Source organism: Glycine max, chromosome 13 (genome assembly GCF_000004515.6).
Source record: "Glycine max cultivar Williams 82 chromosome 13, Glycine_max_v4.0, whole genome shotgun sequence".
Lineage (NCBI taxonomy): Eukaryota > Viridiplantae > Streptophyta > Magnoliopsida > Fabales > Fabaceae > Glycine > Glycine max.
The window spans coordinates 33,702,704-33,719,969 of NC_038249.2; the positions used below are offsets into that span (position 1 = coordinate 33,702,704).

The 17,266-nt window shown below is 30.2% G+C and overlaps 3 protein-coding genes across 4 annotated transcripts; all 3 read right to left on the reverse strand.

The window, feature by feature from the left end:
- Nucleotides 1-2,078: 2,078 nt before the first annotated feature.
- On the reverse strand, nt 2,079-4,083 carry LOC100815771 (GDSL esterase/lipase At5g45910-like). Its single transcript, NM_001255576.2, is given in 5 exon segments — nt 2,079-2,500; nt 2,767-3,040; nt 3,212-3,357; nt 3,451-3,672; nt 3,796-4,083. Coding segments are annotated over 5 exon segments (1,128 nt in total). The 5' UTR covers nt 4,049-4,083; the 3' UTR covers nt 2,079-2,267.
- A 4,005-nt stretch (nt 4,084-8,088) lies between these two features.
- Nucleotides 8,089-11,871, reverse strand: LOC100818440 (GDSL esterase/lipase At1g28610). The gene is made up of 5 exons (XM_003542941.4): nt 11,466-11,871; nt 11,138-11,371; nt 9,924-10,072; nt 9,005-9,278; nt 8,089-8,534 (listed from the first exon to the last, which is right to left on the reverse strand). The coding sequence occupies exons 1-5, from the start codon at nt 11,731-11,733 to the stop codon at nt 8,257-8,259; spliced, it is 1,203 nt and encodes a 400-aa protein (XP_003542989.1). The 5' UTR covers nt 11,734-11,871; the 3' UTR covers nt 8,089-8,256.
- Nucleotides 11,872-12,217: 346 nt separating this feature from the next.
- On the reverse strand, nt 12,218-16,867 carry LOC100819510 (GDSL esterase/lipase At1g28600). Of its 2 annotated transcripts, none has more exons than XM_006594497.3 (6): nt 16,673-16,807; nt 16,231-16,492; nt 15,953-16,165; nt 14,040-14,188; nt 13,306-13,579; nt 12,218-13,170 (listed from the first exon to the last, which is right to left on the reverse strand). In XM_006594497.3, the coding sequence occupies exons 2-6, from the start codon at nt 16,481-16,483 to the stop codon at nt 12,923-12,925; spliced, it is 1,137 nt and encodes a 378-aa protein (XP_006594560.1). In that variant the 5' UTR covers nt 16,484-16,492; nt 16,673-16,807; the 3' UTR covers nt 12,218-12,922. The 2 variants fall into 2 exon arrangements, with proteins under 2 accessions (XP_006594560.1, XP_006594559.1); XM_006594496.3 differs by having other exon boundaries at nt 12,220-13,170; nt 16,231-16,552; nt 16,673-16,867.
- Nucleotides 16,868-17,266: the final 399 nt, after the last annotated feature.

Sequence of the window (17,266 nt, forward strand, 5' to 3'; positions counted from 1 at the left end):
TTATTGTATTTATGTTAATGTACTTTGGAATGATATGTAATCTCTTTTCAATGATATTTAAGGACCCTAATGTGGTTTTCTTTAAACTCAACTCAATTTTAGTTTTGAGTGAGAGATTCAGTTTTATAATTTTAGATGCCATTATAAATTGAAAAAATATAAAATAAGTTCATTGTTATATTTTATCACGTTTTATTGTGAAATTATGTAATATAAAAAATATTAAAACAATTAACATAATAAATAATTAAAAAGTATTAAAAAAATAAATAATTGTACAACATATGGAATTCAATTAATAAGATAAGGCATTCTTTGCTAATTTCTTCACCAAAAATTTTAATCAACAACACAAATCCATAAGTAACACAAACAGAACATAATAATAAATTTTCCGAACTGCACTTTTTTAAAGAAAAATGATTTTTCCATTTGAATCTTAAAAGAATAGAAAGGATCTTAACATAATAGATCAAGGGATAATTGTACTCAAATTCGACTCAAACACATATTCAACTCAGTTTCAACAACATCTTAACAAATTATAAAAAATAATATCAAACAAGATCTTAATAGAACAAATCAAATCACATAAAAACAGTGAGAGAAAGAGAGAATGCGGCAAAGAGAATACACTCACTGAAATTTTGGAAATGGTTGTATAAAAAAATAACTGCAAAAACTGCAACGAAATTCACTGCATAGTAATGTTTTTCTATGATGCAAGCCAACAACCCCGACTACTAAATGGAGTTGTTTTCAGGTTCTGTAAAAACGTGAAACCAGTGGTTTTAGATTAATTATGGGTACTTATTGAAAGGTTAAGACATTATTTATTATTTATAATTGCCTAAAAAAAAAGTAAGATGTGGTGTAGGAAAAGGAGGACTAGGGCACGAGCAGTTGCAGTGGGTGGTGATCGACGCGAAGCAACGAAGGAGACTACAGCACGTGAACGGAGGAGACAGAGTACCAGCATGAACAGAGGAGAGAAACAAACCAGAATGGAACGAGAGAGCAGTAGCAACACCAGCCAGAGAGAGGACCACGTTTGAGAAAAGACAAGGGTAGAATCAACCCCAAAATTGTAGAACTTATATTCTTTTTTGTTTGTGTTTATGGTAAAAATAGTTTTAAAATTTAGTAAAATTCAAAACTCTCAACAGATTTTGCCGAACATGTATTGATTTTAAAATAACATTTCAACATTATAAATTGACAATCACCCCAAACAGGATCTAAATTTTCACACTAATCTTGATTTTGGTTTGACTCATGTTATTTTGATAATGGATTGCAAACTTGTACCAGATAGGATAAACTCTTTTAATGCTAATAATTCAGACGTAGGTTCTATTTTGTTAAGATGTAAATAATTACTTGCGAATAATCCAAACTAAAGATATAGTTTGTAAAGAGACAAATGATGTTGCTCAGTTTCTAGCTAGGGGAGCCACATTTCATGTTAGACTCACAGTTTATTTTATTGCTATAAATATGGATTATTTAAGAGAATAAGACGTGTGAAAAATAAAAAAAATGTAAATTAAGCGTAAAAAATCAAAGTTGTTGAAATTATAGTGAATTTGATAGACTATTGATTTCAAGTTTCATGTAGCATGTAAATTTTATTTTAAAATAAAGTGATTAATTTTTTTATTATGAGAATTAAAGACATTATCAATACTCACAATCAACTAAGTGTGCTAGATCCCATATTATGAAGTGATTAATTTATTATTGAACTTTTTATCTTGAAAACAATTTCATTATAAAACTTAATATTAACTTTTCAATCCATGGCAAAAATTATATTTTTTTATCATTTTTAGTGGAACTGAAGTCTTGAAGTTTTGAATGATATCAATTTTATCTATTAATTACCAATCATAAATATTTTTAATAAAATCAAGTGCAATTAGAGATAAAAATCAATTCTCATGATTCTTAACATGAAACCAAACATTTGAATCAACAACTTGGTGCATTTCTCCTCTAACTCTCATCTCTATTTTTTTTTTTTCTATACATTCACGTACCCATCCAAACATAAAGATGTGCCGAAGCCAATGCTACACTTGGAAGTCAACAAAGAATTGCTATTAAGTGCAGGTCCTACATATGCGTTTGATTGTGACTCAAATTTATTGTAAAAAAAGCTTTGGCCCCTATATTGAAATCCAGACAATACTTATAACAATATAAACGGCCTAACATTTTATTATTTGGAGGTCATTGTTATAGATTTTTTTCCATCAACACCAACACTAGGCTATCTTGTTGGGAGAGGTCTTGAGGGGAGGATATGAGAATGGACCGTAAATTAGACCTTTGGCGATGTACCTATAAGCTGCTTCTGTCAAATGAATTCCATCCCAATTTGCATATGTGGACGGATCTGCACATGCTTTTGAACCTGTGTGACCACACCTTGCGGAAATGTTGAAATTGAAGGGTCCACCTCCACCACAGCATGCTCTCAACGCTCCATTAGTAAACCCTTCACATGTAATCAAAGTATACGAATTTAGGTGAGTCTAATAATTTGAAAAGAAATGTCCTACCGAGTCCAACAAAAATATTGTACATATATATTTTCAAAAAGAAAACATTACACCATAAATAATTTAACTGATAAATCTATCGCATTCAAACAAGTTGTTCAAGTAATTTTTTTATTTTTTTTTGTGTATAGACTACATATATTCTTTACTAAAGACAATTCTAATCGATATAGAAACACTGCACAACAAACTAAGAACTAACCATGGTGTCCTGGTGCATGGAAGAAACGTTTGGCAGCACCATAATAGTCAGCATACAATATCCTTGCGTGAGGATTCTTTTTCCTTAGTGTCTCCAAGGCTAGCTTGAGCTCCCTGTTATGGTACTCTGCAAAACCATTGAAAGTTTTCAAGCATCCACTTTCATCATAGTCCTCCTTGTTCTCGCTTCTAAATAAAGTTAGGTATAGCGCAGAGCATCCAATTGGAAAATTCCCCGGCACCAACAGCTCCCTTGCTCCTTCAGCTATCAATCCCTAGCAAAACAAGGAGGGAAAGTATAATGAATTTGATGGAATAGAATACTTCACGCATTTATGTTATCAACAAATTGACTTGAGACAGATATTAAAGACCTGACATTTCTAACAAACCTAATAAACTAACATTTACTAATTAAAAAAAAAAAAAACTGAGGAGAGATATACATTGATGGCCATTGTTATTGCTTCAACGACTGGAGGAACAGTAGATTGAAGTTGAGTAACATTTCCAGCAATGGCAGCATAGTTATAATCATTACCACCTATCTCCCCCACCAGAAAGAGAGAGCGTTTGAAGTAGCTATCACAATCTGTCAAATGTCAGTAATTAAGGGGACAAAAGTTAAAATTCAATTGTTGGAAATTTCAAACAAGTGTTTCCTTAATTTGGTGGTCAATGTTACCTTGTTTAGTGGTGCAAAGTGAGGGTTTGAGTTTCTTAAACCAGCCAAGCTGAATGTTCAATGAATTATTTGTCCATAGATATTTTGCAAGTCCTGCTTCGATGAAGAATTTTGCATCAAGTGCTGTGGCTCCGGCAACGGCAAAATTCACTCCACGTTGAATGTATTGGTCTTTGGTAAGTGCCAGATAGGGTGGTAAATATGGCAAGTCATATGCCTCAGCTACATTCAAAATTCATGACAAATGAGTAGTATAATATAATGAGCTCAAATGTACATAGTTAAAATTTTATTTTCTTCTCTCTTTTAGATGCAAGAGATAGTGGTTATATTTACACATCATACCTATAAAATCAATCATTAGTCGTCCATCTGAGCAACGACCGGTTGCACGTTTAAAAAAGGTTTGACCATAAGGAAGCTTTCCGATAACTGGGAATAAAATGGCACCAGATGCAAGGAAATTGCCGGTGTCACTTAGAGAGTCACCAAAGTTGAAAATTGCCGTATATGGACGAGAACTTGGATTTGAAACAACTTTCTCAATGAAACCAAATGTGAAGGAAGTTATAATGACTAGCAAAATATAGATCTTCATACTTTCTCTATGAAGATGAAGATCAGAAGGTGGTTGAACAAGAACACGCATATAAGTAGAGTATAAATAATAGTTATGAGGTAGAGTTATATAAACCACTTATGTAGTTGAGCTTTAAATATTCTCACATTTTTTTCTCATCTTTCAGTTTGATATGTGTGATACTCGGTCAACTATTTGATTCAAGAAAGAGTAGTGAGTTGTAAGATGTGTGCATTTAACTGAAGTTTTTATTATGGTTGGACATTATTAGTTTCTGATTAGTTTCAACTGTGAACCGTAGAGGACGATAGCAACTAATTAAGATACTAGCATGGTTATAATAATCACCGTTGAGAATTAAACATACAAAACGATTCTGGTTATACTTTTTTGTTCATCTTTTAGCTAAAGAGGAATTGCATGTTGTTAAGGTCCAAAATTAATCTTGTTTTCCTCCACTGAAGGTCTCTTGCTTTTCTGGCTATTAGATAGATGATTATCCGGTAATAATATATTATCAACTTTGCACACTGCAATGCTGGTTAGTGTATTTTTTTAAATCTTTTGTTCATGAGAAAAAAGAAATTATGATTAATTTGAAATTAACGAAAGATAAGTAAAATCTAAAAATTATTTTTATTAAGAATTGAATTCGGATAATATTTAAATAATTAAATTTTAACTTTTATATCTTAATTACTTTATTATATTATTTATGGTATATTATTGGTATCTTTTTTTCTTAAATATAAAAGATCATAAATTAGTATAACTTGAACACAACACAAACAATTAAGTATAAATAAAAAAATCAATGAATATAAAAAATCACAAACAATTAAGTCAAGACTCAATTACACATATGAAACTGAAAGATTATGTACAGTACAAAAAATCTCAGAATGCATAAAAATGGATTAATAGTAAATTAATGGACGACGTGGAAGAGTTTAGAGGGAACGACAAAATTGGTCCACCAACAAACCAAACTCGAGATAATTATCAATGGAGCATCTGTAAACTTAATTATACCCAACCAGTAGCAAGTGTACCGACACCTAAAAAAATTAATAAACTGTTGGCAGACAAAATCTTTTTGTGGTTGAAAGTGGTGTTCATTCAGTGAAGGTCAAATGTGTATTTAATACTACAATATGGTAGCCGTGCTGAGAGATGTCAACATCTGAATTTTTTATCAGTATATATATTTTTAGTACATTTGATGAATAAACCGGAATGTGATAAAAAAAAAAGTACTTGTATATTCTAATTTTATTAAAAGAAAATTAAAAAAAAATAAAACATGTCAAAACCATTCCATTATTTTGTGTTAGTCAGCTTAATTAATATGATTAATTCAACGGGACAATTAGGCTTTCACATTGATAGGATGGAGAGCATCTTTGGACACGCATTGACAAAGTCATTGGACGTGAAAGCTCACGAAGCTGGTTTGCATAGCTTCGATATGTATCCTTTTATGTATTAGACACAGAAATTACAAAAAACTTATATTGGATAGGTATTCGATTAGGACGAAAAGATACTTGATGCAATATACTTTGAAGCGGAATGCACTCTCCGCCATACACCTCATATTTCACACTAACACGTCTAAGCCTTCAACGTATATAAGTGACGAGTATTGTTCGGCCATAATTATCGTCAATAAATCCGCTTAAGGATAATTACTTGATGAGAAGTACCTAAGGAGGATTAAGAAACATATTATCTAATTGGTAATCAGAACATGTATGCCCATAGATCTTAGGTCTAGTAAAATCAATATATAAAGAAAAGAGTCCCTAAGTAAGAAGATTGATTCACTCTTAAGTATTCACTGGATATAATTAATAGCTCTGAATCGAACTCTAACTTAAGTGTCAGAGTGTTTTTTGTAAGTAGTCCCTCTTTTGAACTTACACGCATAAAAAATATCAACAATGAGTCATCAAAGGGACTCAACATGAATCTTTCAACATAAGGATAACTATCCAATCCATTTGTCACAAAAACAAAATACAAGTTTAATGTTCAATGAAAACAATCTTGCTATCAATAACAACGAATGAATATGGATTCCATGCAAATTTAATGACTATACATTGTTCATGGAAAAAACTTTTGAACTAATCAATAATGGAACATAAATCAATATTCATATAACTTTTTAAGTATTTATTATAAAATTCAATCAATTTATTATATAAATAATTATTTATAATTAAATGATAATGAAAAATTTGTTTATATTACCAATGTATATAGACTAGTTTTTTCTTTCATTTTATAATCAATCTCTTCTTCTATTAAACTATTATAATTATATTTGATTAAATTACATTCACTCTATTTATGTATTTTCATTTCACCCGGTGAAAATACGAAGACAAATAAAATTTTATAATATACTAATATTTTCTTAAATCTTAAAAATGACAGACAATAAAGTTTGTTGTCTAAACTGATACGATGGAGTGTTGGCTTTAAGTTTCTGCAGCTAAAATATATATGGGTGTAACTAAAATAAGAGAAATGTTGCCAACGTAATATAACACTTTCTTTTTACATATTCTCTATTATTTTGCCATGTCTCGCCTGGCTTTAGAAAATTATTGATAATTGTTAAATTATCTTTAAAAATAATTATTTAGCAGTTATTTGTACTTAAATATTAAAGAATTGATGTTTAATTGAATTTTGACTACAGATATAAAAACTGGAGGTGCTAAAAGTAAAAAGTGAGAAATAACGAAGAAAAAAAAGAAGAAATAAAAAAAGGTCCAGTCCAGTGTCACACTTAATACACAGTTCACGCTAAGCGCGAGATAGAAGACACAAGCGCTAAGCGAGATGTTAAGCATGAGAGCCAGAATTTGAGTTCAGGGTGCAACATGCGTTAAGCACGTGATCCAATGGAATAAAGTGCACTAAACGAGCCTGCGAAGGCCCAAAGCCCACTTTAGTAACTATAAATAGAGAGTTAGTCCAAGGAAAAATAACACACCGAGTCTAAAAGCATTTTCACTATTACCTTAGAGCTTGAGAACTCTTCATTTGGGAATTCTCTTCTTTTTTTCATCATTTTTATTCCTTTCTTTCTTTCAACCCTCTCATTGTAAAGTCCTCATAGTCATGAGTGGTTAAATCACTAGTTAGGGTCTGACAGGCCTAAAAAGTCAACAATGTATGATGTACTTCTCATATTTATCAATGCAACAGGAGTCCTTTTTAGATTTTTCTATTCTATTATCTTTTCTATTCTTATCTTGCATTATTCATCTTTATATTCTTTTGGGGATTAGACGCTTAGGAGAGGATAAATTCTAAATAAGATTTAAAGAAAATATGCATGCATTAATTTTAGGGGTTAAACGTTCGAGAGATGGTAACTTCTAATAAAACAAAAAGAAAAGATTTCATAAGAAAATCATTGCTAGACATAGAATGATAATTTTATGCCCATACATTTTTGCAAACATCTAGAATTTAGACTTCATACATTTTATTTGTTGAATCTTTTCAAAGGAATTTAGGAGATAGATAAATAAAATAGGTTTGTCATCCTGAGGAATTAGGGATAAGTAAATAAACATATGTTGATAGAATAAAATCACTTGAATTGATAAAGAAAAATCATAGAATCATACATCTTAGGCAAACAAGACATACTAGGTCCTAACACTTGCATTCCATTGAATTTCCTCTTTAATTATTCTGCTTTTAATTCTTTCGCTTTCTATTGCTTAACATTCACTATTATTGCTTCCTTTTCTTTCTTCTATCCCTCTCTTTTATTTTTCCCTTATAAATTAAAAATATCCAAAATAATCCTATGTAATTTGATCGTCGGACTTCCGAGACTTTATTACTTGAATATTTGGTACACTTGCCAAACTCCTAACAATTATCTTTTCTTCTTTAATTATGAAACTAATGCATACATTAGTGCATGAGTAATAATTATAGTGTATTAAAATTAATGTTTAAAACAATAAATGAATAATAAATAGCATTTTAAAGTAAATGGTACAATTCTTAGCTGAAGTCGGTATTAATTATGCTAAAGCATGCAATCATATACTATTCATTAAACATCATTTTACATACAGGTGCTGCTAAAAAACGTTATGCATTATTCATTCATTAAACAGATACAACTGCACGAGGCAGTGAAAATCACCTTATTGGAGTACTACTTAAACCTCATCAAATACGTGGATATTTTACATTGATTTATATTTCATTGCATAGTTATTAAAATCTCTGATGGTTTCACCTATGAAACACGAGACATTAAATTTAGGAATTGTGTATGGCCCATCTAATAAACCTTTGGTCATCCATCTATAAGCAGCCTCGGTCAAATGATAGCCATCCCAGCTAACATATTGTGAAGGATCATCACAAGCAACCACTCCTGCGTCCCCACACATGGCCGTTTCATTGTAATTGTAAGGACCCCCACCTCCACAACAAACTTTGAGAACATTTCCACCAAACCCTGTAATGACATCAAAGTAAATCCTAGTATCACTCTTCCAAAACAAGAGGCCATGCTATAATGCCATACTGAATGATCAACATCACAAATATCCTAACAACATAAATCCATTACCTTAACTACTGTTTCTGATGTTGTTCTCCAATCAAAATTAGAGTTTCATCTTCGTAATTTACATAATGAAGATTTACATTAAACATTTGTATCAGTTACTGAAATAAAACTCTAATTCTGAATAGAAAACAACACCAACACTTTAGGAGTTGCATCTAAGTTTTGTTCATATATTAAATGTGAACTCAAGTACTTAACCTAAAATTTAGTTCCATTGTATTCACTTATATTAGTTATTCCAATCCAATTAGTACTACTGATTGATGGCACATGGATATGACTAAACTTTTCTGTTACTTGCAAGTTGCAACCCAGAAACGTTGATATGACACAAAAAGCTAAGAGGATAGATCTACCAAATTGTTCTGGAGAATTGTAAAACTCCAATGCAGCGTTGAAATAATCTGCATAAATGATATTGGTAAGAGGATATAGCACTCGAAGCCGATTTATTTCAATCTGGAGCAGCTCATTGTGGTATTCATAGAACGTATTTAACCATTTCAAACAGCCAGCTTGGTCATACTCCTCTTTATCTATAGTCGCAAAAATTGTTAAATAGGCTGGATTGCATCCAAGTGGTAAACTTCCAGGAACCATAAACGTTACAGCCCCTAAATCAATCAATTCCTGCATAAATTAATAAGCCATCCAATATTTAGCCAATGACTTAAAAGAAATCACAAATCCTTGGTTTCTCAAAAGAAACTAATAACAGTCTCACCGATGGAAGCATGCATCAAAACAAAATTGTCTTGTTGGATGAAATGGAACATTTTTAAATAGAAAAATAATTTCCAAGAAGCAGTAACCTAATTGTTAGCCATCAGTCTTCTTTTTCTTTTTTGTGAATAAAAGTTTAGGTGAGGTCTCAAGTACTCACTATTTGAACTCATGTCCTTATAAAATGAGTCTAATCCTTACCAATTGGACTAACTTTTGCTGGCGTTAACCATTAGTCATCCCAAGATGCAGTAGCATTTTTTTTCTTCAAGAACGCTTCTCCCTCCAAGAAATAAGTAAAAGCTTATTTTGCCAAATACTCAACATAATTCATAACAACTTTCTGTTTCATTCTTACTTTTCTTATCACTTCTCCCACTTTTTCTTTCTTCCTCTTTTCTTTCCTCAAACCTTTCTCTTCCATCCATTTTACACTCCATAGAAGGGTGTCAAGAAAACACTACTGATTCATTAATTACAATGGAATTTGAACATGAAAAGATATCACAATGGCTACTAGCCCACTACTAAATAATTGAATCACATTCTTACCCTGATTGCTGAAGTGATTACAGATATTACTTGGGGTATGTAAGTCACAAGATCTCCAAATGCGGTTGTTTCAGACAAAGGATAGCCATAATCATTGCCTCCAATCTCTCCCACAATAAATAAGGAGCTGCCAATAACTTTTTTGCAGCCTGCAAGAATGAAATCCCATATGCCATTGGAAATAGCTAGGGTTAGGAATCACCAACATGCTGACATAACAACATTTGCAGAAAAAGCATGAGAATGAACTCTTGCTTATCAAATTTTAAGATTCATTTAACTATTTCCTCTTCCTCCTTACACATTAAATAGTTATAGACAACACTTGATAAGAGGATTTTAAAGTTTTTATCATGGAAAAGCACTCTAATTTTTTTTAAGAAGCCAAAAGAATATATAATAAAACTAACCTTAGCACAATATGTGCCAAGGCTAGATAAGTCTTGATACAAAACATCGAAAAAAACAGAGAGGCTCTAAAGAGAAAGAAAAAAGAACAGGATGCAAGACCCTCGATCATCCACAAAATGGAAATGCATTCTAATAAATACCCAAAGAGCAATGAAGTGAATGAAAATCTTAAATGTTTAAATACTAAGCTGGACTGGCCTACTGAATATTTAAATCAATTGGATATACTATCATAATCAAAGTATTTATTCATATAAGCTTAATTTTGATAGAGTGGCAGTATTTACACTATCAATCAATTAAAACTCACCTTCACGATGACTTCTAAACTAATTGTTACAAAAAATTTAATAATTACATTTATAGTAAAAAAAAATTCTTTGCTATTATCCGATCACTGGTAAATTTGTTGACTTTAACCATAACCACCTTAAAAGTAAAAGTAATGCCCACTACCATTTCTATCTGGTTGATTGAGAGTACACAAAATTTATAGTGAAAGTGTATCAAATTTAAACTTTAATGAAATTATTGAATTTTGTAATAATTATTTAAAAGTGAATTTGGATGAGATAATTTAAAATGTTTCAATTTAAATTCTTTTATTTTTTTTTAATTTTGTGTTTGAATAAAAAAATTAAATTTTTTCAATTTCAAAATTTTTTGTTTGGAAATTAAATTTTTTCCTTTTCAAAATTTTTGATAAAATAGTGAAATGCATTCTTTTTAAAATTTTATATTTGAATAAAACAATTTTTTGAATAAAATAATTATTCAAAAAAAGAAAGAAAAGATAGCTTTACTTGAAGAAGAATTGCAGAGAGAAGGCAGCAATTCCTTGAACCAATCTAACTGAACCCCCAGAGAAAAGTTTGCGGTCACATCAACAGCGAACCCCTTTTCTTCAAAGAAACCGCGGTCCAGCGCCGTGGCTCCGGCCACCGCAAAATTCACTCCCTGCTCAATATTCCCGCGTTTCACCGCGCCGTTCTTGAAACCCAGATACGGTTTCACATACGGAAGCCCCAGAGACTCGGCTTCAAAAAAAAAAAAAAAGCAGCAAAAAGAATGAACTTTTATGCCAGAAATTGACTGAAAAAGCAAGTGGGTATGGAGGAATTTGTACAATACCGAGGAAATCGAGGATAAGGCGTCCATCGGAGCATCGTCCATTGGGGCGATGAAAATGGGTTTGTCCGTAGGGAGGGAGCAAGCAATCGGGGCTCTGACGAGGGGAAATGAAGTACAAGTTGCCGGTATCAGTGAGGGAATCTCCGAAGCTGAAGAGTGAGGTGTAGCAAGCAGTGACAGTAGCAGCAAGTAGTAGTAGTAGCACTAGCACGATACGCAACCTTTGTATTTGTCGTTGCAGCGAACTAATTTTAGCGGACAAAGGCATGGTGGCGGGTGATCATCGTATGTTCCGCTGTTCAATAATTATACATTTTGCCCGTATTGCTCATGGGTGGGGAGATATGTGGTAGGGACTAGGGAGTGTGAATTCGGCTTTTACACCAAAATAGTATTATTACCAAAATAGATAAATGGTGCTTTAAAATATGAATTTATATAAAAAAATCATATTTTAAAATACGATTTTACTTTTGCAAATTTTTATTATTTTTTAAATAATTTGTTACAATTAAAAATCATTTTAAATTATTTCTTAATCATGACAAAAGAAAATTTATTTATTTCCTTAATAAAGCAATTTGTGACAATTAAAAAATAATTTGATATTTTAAAATAATTCTAGTCTACACTTACTGTTTAGTGTGTGATAAGATTTCCAAATTTTGAATTTGACATTGTGTCTAAATGATCTTTTGATATAATCTAATTAACTATCACAATCTTCATAGTCAAACAATTGAGTACACTAATCCTTCATATGTGTTCACAAAACGAAATCGTGGGTTCTATTCTCAATCCGTCTAAGAATGTGTGAGGGATAGCAAGCAAATTCACAAAACTACCTCTTTCACAATAATTCCCTTTCTCTTCTATTCTAATTTTTTGTTGGTACAATTAACAGTATTTTAATTTAGGTTATATTGCTAATATATTTTAGTTAATTTTTATTTTTTTTATTAGATAAAAAATTTATTTAACTGGTTGATAAATAATTTTTTTAACTTTTAACATTTTTTTTAAATGCTATTGTTTTTAACTCTTGACTTTTTATATGTTTTTTTTAATCCTCCTCAATGTATCTATTCATATTTATTTTTACTTTTTTATAATTAAATCATAATTTTATTATTTTTTTATATTTTATATTTTTTATAAATAAAAAAGATTACTTTAACTAATGTTTCAGAAAACACGTTAGAAATTATATAAAAAAAATCTTATTTATCGAATAGTAAAATAAATTTTTTAACTAATAAAAAATTAAAAATAATTAAAATATCTTTACAAAATATAACTATTATGAATTGAGTGTTATAAAAAAAAATCGTTCTTTTATAAATAGAAATGAAACTAACAGTTATATTATTATTGAAAGATATGGGCGTCTTATGCAAATCATGTTATAGTGTTAGCTACATTGAATTTATTTCACTTCATTTCATCAAAGATACATTTTAGCTATTGAAATGGCCATAACTAGTGTTTATCAAGCACAAGGTATTAAATCGGGGGAGACAATATGGTCCTTTTATTAAACCTTGAGCAATTATTCTATATGCAGCCTCAGTCAGGTGAACACCATCCCATCCAATATGCTTAGAAGGATCATCACAAGCATTCACTCCTGGATCCCCACAATCTGCTGATGCGTTGTAATTATATGGACCTCCCATTCCACAACAGGTTTTAAGATTAGTAAAACCTACATAGACATCAAAATATAAATCACAATTATAGTCCTTAATTAATATGCTTTGCTTAAGTATCAAGCTACACTATGAAAGTGTTAGAATAGAATGGTATTAAATTACACTACGAGTTGAGGAAGTTGAATTACCAAACATTGTGGGATCACGATATAATGACAATATGGCATTGTAATAATCAGCATAAATGATATTAGCATGAGAGTGAAGTCCCTGAAGCCTATGTAATTCACTTTGGAGCTTTTGGTTGTAATATTCGGCGAACTTATTTAACCACTTCAAGCACCCATATTGGTCATATTGGTTCTTATCCATGGTTTCATAGATTGTTAAATACGTTATACTACATCCCAATGGTATATTCCCAGGAACTATGAGCGTGCGAGCCCCTAAACCAATCAACTCCTGTAATTCAAAAAAAAAAGTATTAGTCTTTGGGTATGCATCAAAACTAAAATCAGAAAAATTGGTAACAGATTATAAAATAAAAGGAGTAAATCTTTAATTTAACTCATTGGACTTGGAGTTACATATGTTATCACTACGTGAACAAATTTAATCATCAAATTAATATTCATATTTTATTTTTGTCACTACTTTAATCTTTAAAAAATTGTCACCAAATCATTCCACAAAAATAGAATCTATCATTGTATCAATCCATAAAATACCTAAAATAGAGTATTAAAGTGGTGATAAATTTTTTTTTGAATTACTGATTTGATAATAAAATCTTTGAAGAACTAAAGTATTGACCTATTTGTTGATAAAAGAATTTTCAGAGTACTAATGTGATAAGTGATAACATATGGAAAATTGGAAGAGCAAATTAAGGATTTACTCAAACAAAAATAATAAAACTTACGTTGACAGCTGAAGTTATTGCCTTGATCACATACGGCACAAATGTTTTAACCTCTGCTATGCTCCTTTGTTGAAATAAAAGATAGTTGAAATCATTTCCTCCAATTTCACCCATAAGAAATAATGAGTTTCCAACTACTTCATGGCAGTCTGCAAGTTTAAACCTTAATTGAAATATCAGCATTATCAAGCTGGATTATTGTTGGATTTTTAAGGCATGGGAACGTAACTTTGTCTTCACTTTCTATAAAATAATGTTTGTCTTCACGTTGAATATAAGAATATAAAATTATGAAAAGTATTACTAACATTTTATTTAACACATTCTTTATTATTAATTAATCCAAATCGGCTTAAAGATGATAGGTCTGGATAAATTGAATGAGATTCTATATTCATTATGAATATTTTTGTGATATAAACAGCCGGAGAAATTGTCCCGTCCACCAGGATTTCAATAATTTTGATCGTTTTATTATATTGATGGATAATAATATTATGAGTAAATTACAGTAATTATCTATACATTTTCGTGAAGTTACAGCAATTTTTTTTTTAATTTTCTGTTTCTACACTAACTTTTCTTAATTGTTATAAAATACTACACTAACATCTTATATATATATATATATATATATATATATATATATATATATATATTATTACTTTTTTTTACAGTATTATATTGACCTCTTTATTTGTTTAAAACATTAGGCTAAATTCATCTATAAGGGAAATTGCTGCAACTTATATAAAAAGGCAGAAATATTTGTATAATTAAAAAAAAAACAGTATTATTTACTCTAACATTATTTTAAATTATATGGACTTGACAGATTGCCACGGCAAAACGTTAGACAAGATTTTTATATATTTATAGATTATAGATAAAGATGAGCAAAGTTGTTTCGGCAGTTAAATATTTCCAAAATTGAATAAAGACAGGAATTCGCCATAGCCGGGCCTGGAATGCGACATTTCATGAGTGGGAATCACCAAAATAAAAACTTTAGCTTAAATATATTATTTATCTCATAAAATTAAAAAATGCATTTTTTTTCATTTTTATAAAAAAAATTAATGTTTTTTAAGAAAATTAAAATATGTTATATTTAATCCAGAATAAAAAAATATTACATTTACATCATTTATATATAATTGAAATAATAAAATATTTTTTTACATAATGTATATAAAAAATTATGATTATAAGTTTAAATATCATCGAACTTTGCTTTTTACCAAAATATTATAATGACGCATTTTAATTTATAAAATAAAAAAAGCAGTCAGTGTCAGGCTGCTCAGTAATCGATGATGGTTCCATGCTTCTTTGATTTTTAGGCCCTTGTTTTTTCATGCTTGGTTGAAAAATATCAATCACAAAAGCTACTAAATGAAAAAAGAATTAAAAAAAAATACTTAAAAAAGGTGGATGTGTTGGTGTAGTGTTCGTGAACGGACTTATCCTTGTTTATCTTATTGTCAGGATTATCTATTTCTATTTTTAAAATTAAAATTGACCTCCTTTCAAAACAAAACAAAAAAAACAATTGACCCGAGAAAGATTCGAAATATTTAGAACAAAATTTGTGAACGTAATAAATAAACATACGTACAGTTAAATTATAAATTAAGAAAATTTGTAACTACAATTAAAGTATATTTTACGATATATATTTCAAGAAAAATAAATATTAATATAAATATAATATTCTGTTATATAAAATTTACTTATTAAGTAAAAAATATTAATAACATACAACTATTTAAAAAAAAATATTGAAGTTGAGACAGAGTTGGAAGAATCCAAAGTACAGGCGAATCTATTTTGAAAATATATAAAATCCAATTTCTAAATATAAACCTGTAAAAGTTAAGTTGAAAATCTGAAGGAGAGGATGATGAAGTTACCTGCGGAAGAATTGCAGAGAGAAGGAAGCAGTTCCTTGAACCAATTCAATTGAACTGTCAAAGAATAATGGGTAGGGATAGAAATGCCCCTCTCTTCAAAGAAGCTTAAGTCTAACGCCGTGGCTCCAATAACAGCAAAATTTGCTCCCCCAACAACATTCTTCTTCTTCATTCCCAAATATGGTTTCAGCAGTGGAAGTCCCAGTGACTCAGCTGCACAATATAAAAATTGTAATAATCTCAAACACATAACATGCACATACACAAAGATGATATACCGATGAAATCGATTATGAGGCGGCCATCGGAGCAGCGTCCGGTGACCCGGTGAAAGAAGGTTTGACCGTAGGGAGGGAAAAAGCAGTGATGGGAAGGTGGGTGGGAGCTAAAATACAAGTTGCCAGTGTCTGCAAATGAATCACCGAAGCTGAAGATTGATTTGTAAGGGCATGCTGCCAATATGGTTGCTGAAGAAAAAACTACCACAAAACCAACAATTGCAATCCATCGCTCTTCACAAATTGACCTCATTGTCCGCTACTACACATTTGCAAATATCAATTAATTTGTTCTTGTTCGATTCATAAAATCTCAGTCTCTCTTTGTCCATGCAATACAAAAAAATTAAACATGTCCACCACATATAATCCAAGTTAGAAAAAACAATAGTATGAATCTATGATAATAAATAAAATATTGAACTTATCAGATTAAGCTCACCCTTTATGTACTGGCAAATGTGTAATTTATGGAATAACTGATTAACTCCTACATACAAGTTTTAGGACTATTACATATAGCTTGTTTGGTTTTAGTGTTGCCGATTTTAGAATATCGGTTTATAGCTTCTTAACATGGTTTCATGGTTTTAATTTTCATTTTAAAATTATGTAAAGTGATCAAGTACGTAAATGTTCACCAACTACACACCATGTCCACCACATAGAATATTGGTGTCGATTTTAATACTGTCATTTTCATCGATACTTCGAACAAAGTCTAATTCATTTTCATTGAAAATTGAAAGGTTATTAGAATGATGTATTTCGTAAAAAAAAAATATATGTAAAATCACAATTCAAAGAATTAGAGTTATAAAAGTTTTAAGGACGGACGGAAAGGAGTAAGATACCCTGTTATATATATGACAAGTCACAACTTCCAAATATTTCGCCTCTTTTGAATAAGACGAATAAAAGTATGATGACTTTTCTTAAATTCATATATTTATTTTACCCTAAAATTTTAATATAAAAATATAAATCAAACTAGTATTTTAGTTTATGCATTGCACATAATAAATATTTATTTTAT